Source organism: Ptychodera flava, chromosome 18 (genome assembly GCF_041260155.1).
Source record: "Ptychodera flava strain L36383 chromosome 18, AS_Pfla_20210202, whole genome shotgun sequence".
Classification (NCBI taxonomy): Eukaryota; Metazoa; Hemichordata; class Enteropneusta; family Ptychoderidae; genus Ptychodera; species Ptychodera flava.
Window position 1 is genome coordinate 21,727,182 of NC_091945.1, and position 7,345 is coordinate 21,734,526.

Genomic DNA, 7,345 nt, shown 5'->3' on the forward strand with positions numbered 1-7,345 from the left:
CAAAGTTTCAAATACCATAATTTCAAGTCTGTCACCGACCGGCCGCCTGGGGTAGCACGGATTACATATTCCACGACGCGGAAGTGTACAGCGCCCTCAACGTGCCAATACAGTTTTGTGCTAGAATAATCTCTGTTGTATTGACGTAGCGTTTTAGGCAATGTCGCACATTTTAGGGGCTAACGATGGGAAACCGGACGGATATAGTGTATCTTTTAATAAATAACTAAGAAAAGAATTTTAAAGTGTCCTCTCATGCACAGATAACAAGCAATATTGCACGCACAGGCCAAGTCGCGTCGGTGTACGAAGTGGGTTGGAATTTGTAGTCTTTGCCACGACTATATACATCGTGTTAAAATCTACGAAAGCTGAAACCTTTCCGGTTACAGCGACTCAAAACTAAATAAAAGGAAACGAAGGTGAAAATCCATAGGTGTGCATTCTTCACAACAACTGAACAAAGACAAGAAAATAAGTTTGCTTCATGGCGGTATTGTTGCTACCGAAGTAAGCACAGCGTTTTCATGTCTCTGTCTCATACTCACTATTAAATCGTAACGCGATTTGCAACCCACATCAATTTTTCCAGGCAATAATATTATAACATAAGGGCCACGGACGCCTTCATTACACAATAGGAAACAAGAATTTTGGAATAGTTACTTTTATTGGATTAAGTCACAAAATGTACAAAGGAACAAAAGATCACTATCGAGGTTAAAATCGTCCTTTCTATTCCGGTCTACTGATCATATTTTATTCTGCTAATTTTTCACTATTTCACGTGGAACAAAACATGCATAGCAAGCTAACTTGAGAGATATGAAGTGTAGGCTAGTTCCCTCTAGGAAACAATGGATATACTCACAGTATAAATAAATACTCATTTGAAATCTTCCAAATTCGTCAAATCTTACGTAACAATACGAAATTCGACATGTACAAAACTTTGTTAATCACGACGTCGACTCTAACGTATATATACAACCGTTCACTCAGTCTTTCCAAGCATGTCTAACACAAAAAAATCCAATGTTTTTATCACAAATATGACACAATTCATTGATTTCAACTGTTCCTGGCATGCTACTTGATTTTATATTTTCAGAATGAATTTTCGGCCATTCGGTGTATTTTGGTAATGAGTATATGCCCATGTGCCCATTGCACTTCAGAAAGCAGGACAGAGTTATAGACCGACAGAAACCTTCATCTGGACACACTTCAATGTTGTGATGGAATGACTGTGATCTGGCCGAGGCCGGGGAGGTTGTGGTGGAATTCATAATTTTGTTGATCGTCTTCAATGTTGATATATTTGACCCTAAATTGCGCACATCGTGTGGACCATGAAGTTTCAACTAAGTGGGCGCTATTTTCCTCAAAAAACACTTCTACTGTCCTTTTTCGACAATTGACAAGATGATCAGGAATAAATAAACAATATCAATGTACAGACACAAAGCGGCCATGATGTATTCTTCTGGGCTAAGTTCGTGCTTCTTTCCTCCACAGATCAGCTGCGTGTCGATCGCCAACCACTGCAGAGGGGTTAAATGAAAGAAAATTAGAAAAAAAATAAATGAGAGAGAGAGAGAGAGAGAGAGAGAGAGAGAGAGAGAGAGAGAGAGAGATGAAAATAAATGAAAGATGCACAAATAGGTAGATAGATGAATAAATAGTCATGGTAGTCAGTAAGACAGACAGATAGATAGATAGATAGATGAATAGATAAATTGGTTGATCGATCGATCTATTGATCGATTGAGAGACACAAATAACAGACGATCAAAATGTCTTAAGAACTACCTTCTGTATAAGTGAGGTACTTTCTTTTCAGTTTCAACTTTCTTTCAATTAAATGAGTATGTTTATGTATTCGCGTAAATATTTGAATCTACTGGCTATATACACAGTGGAAAATAATGTGCGCAGAAACTCACCAACACCAGCAAGAGTGCGCAGATCAGACCGATGACGGTGTCCATGATGTTGTTGTAGGTAAATATTGAGATGAATCCGAATAGAAGGACAGCGAGCGTCAAGACGAATGCAATGCCGATCAGAGCTGTGAAGTCGTACTTTGTCTGCATGCAAAATATGGTTACGCCGATGGTGACACCCTGGTGAAAATATAAGACAGAAAGGCGTACGCATTGGTGTGAGCAGTGTTTAGGACTTATCACTGCATATCTGGGTACTCAGCCGAGTGCTTAAAAGGAATCAAACTGATTTCATATGAGATTTACCGTTGGGTGCAGTCTCTTGTAAGCGCTGCTTTTGTTTGTAAAGCCAATGTTGATCACATCGATCCACCGGCAATCATCACTCGATCAGTAAAATGGTACAAGGTAATCGAAAAGATTTCAAACATTAGCGTCAAAATGTTCATGATCGTGTATGGAACTTTACTTCTTGACAGTTGACGAGGATGGGTCCATCTCTTGTAGCAAAAACCCTAATATGCAATTTTCATTCAGTGATGGGAAGTCATACAGACTCCAGGAGTGAAATTCTAAAAGGACAAAATATTTAAACTCTGAACATTTTGGCAAAGAGAAATATACATGTTGCTACCGTATAGGTTATGAGATAGTCCCTCTGTGATGGAAGGTCTGTGGTAATGATAACTTGTTCCTTACAAAAACCATCTCTGTTTTAATTCACGGAGCGTTTGTTCTATGAAGACTGCATTATATAAGTAACCTTTTTTCTAATTTGCCGTCTCTTATTTATCGAGTTTACTATAGCCGGTTCTCAGTATTACATTTGAAAAGATAATATTTAAAGTTTCTACGTACCATTGTTATGGCGATACATATAACAACTGCATGGCTGTCATAGAAACTGAAACAAGGAACAAAGGAAAACTCAGAGTTTGCCAAACGTACAATTATGAAACTTGAACACATCCGGGTCACCTGACACGAACATATCTCTCAAAAACGAGATTGTCACGACAAGTATGAGCCGTCAATGACTCCATACCCACTCACATTTCAAAGGACGGACGTTGAAGCAAATTGTGGATGAACAGGTTCATGGAGTTTAAGAAGAAATACACCAAAAAAATTGTAAAAATCAGTAGCACGGACGATGATAAACAATGGGCAGTTGATATATTGTCTCATTTTACTCGTGTGACCGTACCTTGCTATTGTCCCGGCCATGTACGATAGCGACAATGTCTGTAATAGAAAATGAATAGACCGATATAAAGTTAAGAAGGCAACAGGTCATTAATACTAATATATCGAGTAAGTAAGTAAGTAAGCAAGCAAGCAAGTAAGTAAGTAAGTAAGTTTTACAATCGGTAATTATATGCATTTTCTTAAATTTAATATTCTACAGCTACACAAGATATATGTGTAAAAGGATAGTAACTAGCATTGACCAGATATCGATCATTTGTGAATAATTCTCCTGAACTCTCGACTATCCTGCTGCACCTACTGTTACAGTGTTGGAGACACCTTGTCAGGCACTGCAGTGTTGATAGTGAATGAAAGGCGCAATGTCCATTGACAGGTAAACCCTTCCAAGTGGAGTCAACGCCTATAGCCCTGATTATTTACGAACTCCTTCGCGCACATTTTATACTTGGAATCTGATTTGTGATTCCATACGACTGGCACTTTACAATGACACTCACGTGACCATATCTCCGAAGCAATACCTACCAGGACGCCGAGCATGACCAGGTTAAGGGGAGACTTTCGCCTCAACGGTTCAACACAGGCGAGGAGGAGGTACACAACAATGAATACGGCACTGCATGGGAGAAAAATAGAATTTTCATTTTTTTTGTATCAATTAATAAACGTAAATACTGGACGTGCAAATCTGACTTGAAGTGTAAGCTACTATTTCAAAAGTGAACATTAAAAGCCTATACAAATCATATTTTAAGATAAATTGGGTGATCATATATAATTTGTTTGTTTGTTTGTTTGTCTTTTTATTGATTTATTGATTTATTGATTTATTTACTATTTACTATTTGTTCACTGATTCATTTGTTCATCACTCCATATATCGAGTCACCAGACATCCACACGTTTTATTGCAAGTTCGACGAGACAAATTAATTATTGATTGATCTCAACACATTGTGTCTTCTCTTCGGTCCCTATCTCTCAAATTCAACATACGGGGTTTTGCGGCATCGAAACGCCACTTTTATCCGGAAAAGTAAGTATAGTCAAGGTTATTAGTTTCCGCAGTGGACGTGAATTAATGAATAATTAATATAGAAATTCAGTGATATGGAAATCGAATTAAGCATAACCTGAAAACGTCATTCTGCCTACGGAAATCATATAGTGGGAAATCACAAAAACTTCAATTTGCCCATCGTCGTAAATCACGCGTCTCTTTACGGCAACAGCCTAGCGCTACCCGTCAAGAGGCTTGATTTTTGCGTAGGTCAGTAGGGCGGAAATTATGCTCCGGCTCGCGAGAATGCAATTTGCCAAAAATAATTTTGGTAAAATATTTTGACAACGAACATTTAGTTCATGCTCTATATGGCGGTCAGACTTCCTACAACTGTAGACAAGAAAGCCTTTGATGCTGTGATGTGTGTACGTGTATATCGCTACCGACCTAATCATATAAGTTTCGATATTCGAAAGTGTTGCCGCTTGTCGAATACTAAGAAACTCCGCCCTCGGTTGGTGAAGATCGGAAATTCAGTATATTCCCTCATACTTTCATGATAGTAGTGTTGTACTTTGACCCACATAGCCTTCTAAAAGTCCAATGTAGAGATAATTTAATCAGAAATAGATGTTGAAAGTCGGAGGTTTTATTTGTCAGAATTATGCAGAAATGCGACCAACTTACTATGACGCGTAGTAGAATCCCGAATTCGCCTGAACCCATCGTCTGACTTCATCTCTGCAAAGAAGTGAATATCATATCTGAATTTTAGACATTAGAGAAGTTTGGTCGTTTAGAGTACAATCCCTCCACCCACGGAGAAACTGTGTTCAGTAGAGGTATTGGTGACGTTAACGGGGCAAATGAACAAAGGTGATAGACGGAGACAAAACTACAACGTCGATGAATTGCTCATGAAAGAAACTGGAAATACAAGGCAGACAGGTAGAGGGACGGGGAGGGAATGGGGAGGATAGATAGATAGATAGATAGATAGATAGATAGAGAGATAGATAGATAGATAGATAGATAGATTACTGTTGTAATCATAATGAGGTTGGAGAGGTACCTTCAATACTTACACAAATGTAAATACACAGACAATACCGAAAGTGACCAGCAACTGAATTGTCAACGTTATGTAGACCTGTAAGATAATAAATAAAACGATCAGAGCACTGCTGGTGCCTTGGCCTTTACTTTGTGCTGTGGAAACGGTGAAATTCGACAAAGTCACGCTGTATTTTTGAAAATGCGAAAGAAAATTAAATAAGATAGGTTCAGATCACCGGAAACATGTTTCCTTTCCCCATTTTATGTCAGGATATATGCAACACGAGAAGAATTTATTTTTACCAAATTAATGTTCATATGATACATGTCCGTGGCATAAGGATATGTCAAAACTTAACCAAACGTACGTTAAAATTACGGTGTATTATGTACGAAAATTCGAAATAGAATAACTGCAAACTTTTGCAGTGATTTCAGAATTACCTTTTTAATGAAATTTCTCCTGACTTGTCTGTCGGAAAATGTTTTCGCCGTTGTAAAACCGCCTGTCTCTCTATCGATGGCGCCACCGTCGCCAACTTCCTGTTCGGCCGAGAATTGAGCCGCAGGTTCTGCACTGGCACCGTATGAGGGCGCTGCGTCAGGTTGTCCACCATAGTAACCTGTCGACGAAGTGAAAGTTCACGAGGTTTATTAGCAAAATGTCAGACTGTGGAAGTTTCGGTCATTATCACGATTATTCGATTTCGAGTCCGGCCGGGAGTCCGGCTTGCTATGAAAGTTTCAATACAAAAAAAAAAAAACCTACAAAAAAACAGGTGAGGCTCTACATGTATATTTGCCAGGGCGTGTCTGTGTGTAGACTGTGGGCAGATATCATCGATATAGGAACGACTTATGAACACCCGCCTTTTCGGTGACTCTGGGAGCAGAGATAACGCGTAAAAGGGAACAGAGAAAAAAAATCCTGGTCATTCTTCTACAAATACGGTCCATCCAGAAAATGAATGCTCATCTTTAGGTACCTTCACCTGCCATATGGAAAATATTAACAGAGTTTACCTGGATCGTATGGTGGAGCTTGCTGTTGTGGGTTATATCCACTGTGATAAGGCGCTTCTTGGTCCGGGTAATCTTGGCCAGTCGACCCATAGCCTTGGTTGGAGTAGGTCTGTCCGCTAGCTGCCATGGTATCTAACAGAAGAGAAAAACATGGAAATGGGGGAAACTTTAGCCAATCCAGTTAACCACAGACAACCTCTTCTTGTCTGTGGGTTTTCTTACCATGTGTGTCGGAGTTACCCGCAGGTACAATAGCTGTAAGAGTTGATATTATTTCATTATCTTCTGCACTACATAACGAAGCAAATCCATTATCTACGCCGACCCTAAAGTATGTTTAAATGCGGTAAATAAACCGTGCAAACTCAATGTATTACACGCAGCATGGATTGCCATTGTTTACAAATGAATGATAGTCCAGAGTAAATTTCTGTTGTCAGCAATAATATTGCAACAAAATGTTGACCAGTTGAATATTGGGTATCTTAACATAGTTTCTGGAGTGGAACGGGAAACCGTATCTCAGAGACTGAGTCAAAAATACTGGCAAATACATCAAAATTTACTCTAAAAGCGCTTAAATCCACGGTCCCTCCTAAATTTAAAAGACCGTCCTTGGCCTCAATACAGATTGATGCCCTCTACCTGTTTGTACAATTTATTGACTCTTCGGTAACAAAGACCTACCCTGTGTGATCGTGTCATATTTGTACAAATTTCTGTGTCTTTCCCGCGCTTCAAAGTGGCACTCAAAACAGATCGAACGGATGACGAGAAACCACGTCATATTCACGAATGGAATTGTCTTCTCGTGAGCTATAATTTGGTTGTAGAATCGTCCACATTGTTTGGAGCTGTCATCTAAATGCTATATGAGTTTCATGTTGTTGCACATTAAGTTGGATAAAACCATAGAGCTCTAAAATCCTTAGTAAATCATTGCCAATAAATAACAACCTTTTAGCGAGTTATACTTTAACACATACTTGTTATAGATACTTTAACCGACGTCAAACCGATGCTACAAATAAAGGCACGAAAAAATTCTTGTAATTTGCGTAAATTTAATTTACCGACAATTACACTAGTGTAAGTGAGCACATTT

General features: G+C 38.9%; 1 protein-coding gene across 1 annotated transcript; it reads right to left on the minus strand.

Annotated features, from left to right (window-relative positions):
- Nucleotides 1-666: 666 nt before the first annotated feature.
- LOC139117662 (protein lifeguard 1-like) lies at nucleotides 667-6,216 on the minus strand. Its single transcript, XM_070680903.1, has 9 exons — nucleotides 6,204-6,216; nucleotides 5,662-5,840; nucleotides 5,247-5,311; nucleotides 4,849-4,902; nucleotides 3,684-3,774; nucleotides 3,154-3,191; nucleotides 2,805-2,850; nucleotides 1,947-2,126; nucleotides 667-1,544 (listed from the first exon to the last, which is right to left on the minus strand). Exons 1-9 carry the CDS (start codon nucleotides 6,214-6,216, stop codon nucleotides 1,398-1,400), a joined length of 813 nt encoding a protein of 270 aa, XP_070537004.1. The 3' UTR covers nucleotides 667-1,397.
- Between the last annotated feature and the right edge of the window lie 1,129 nt (nucleotides 6,217-7,345).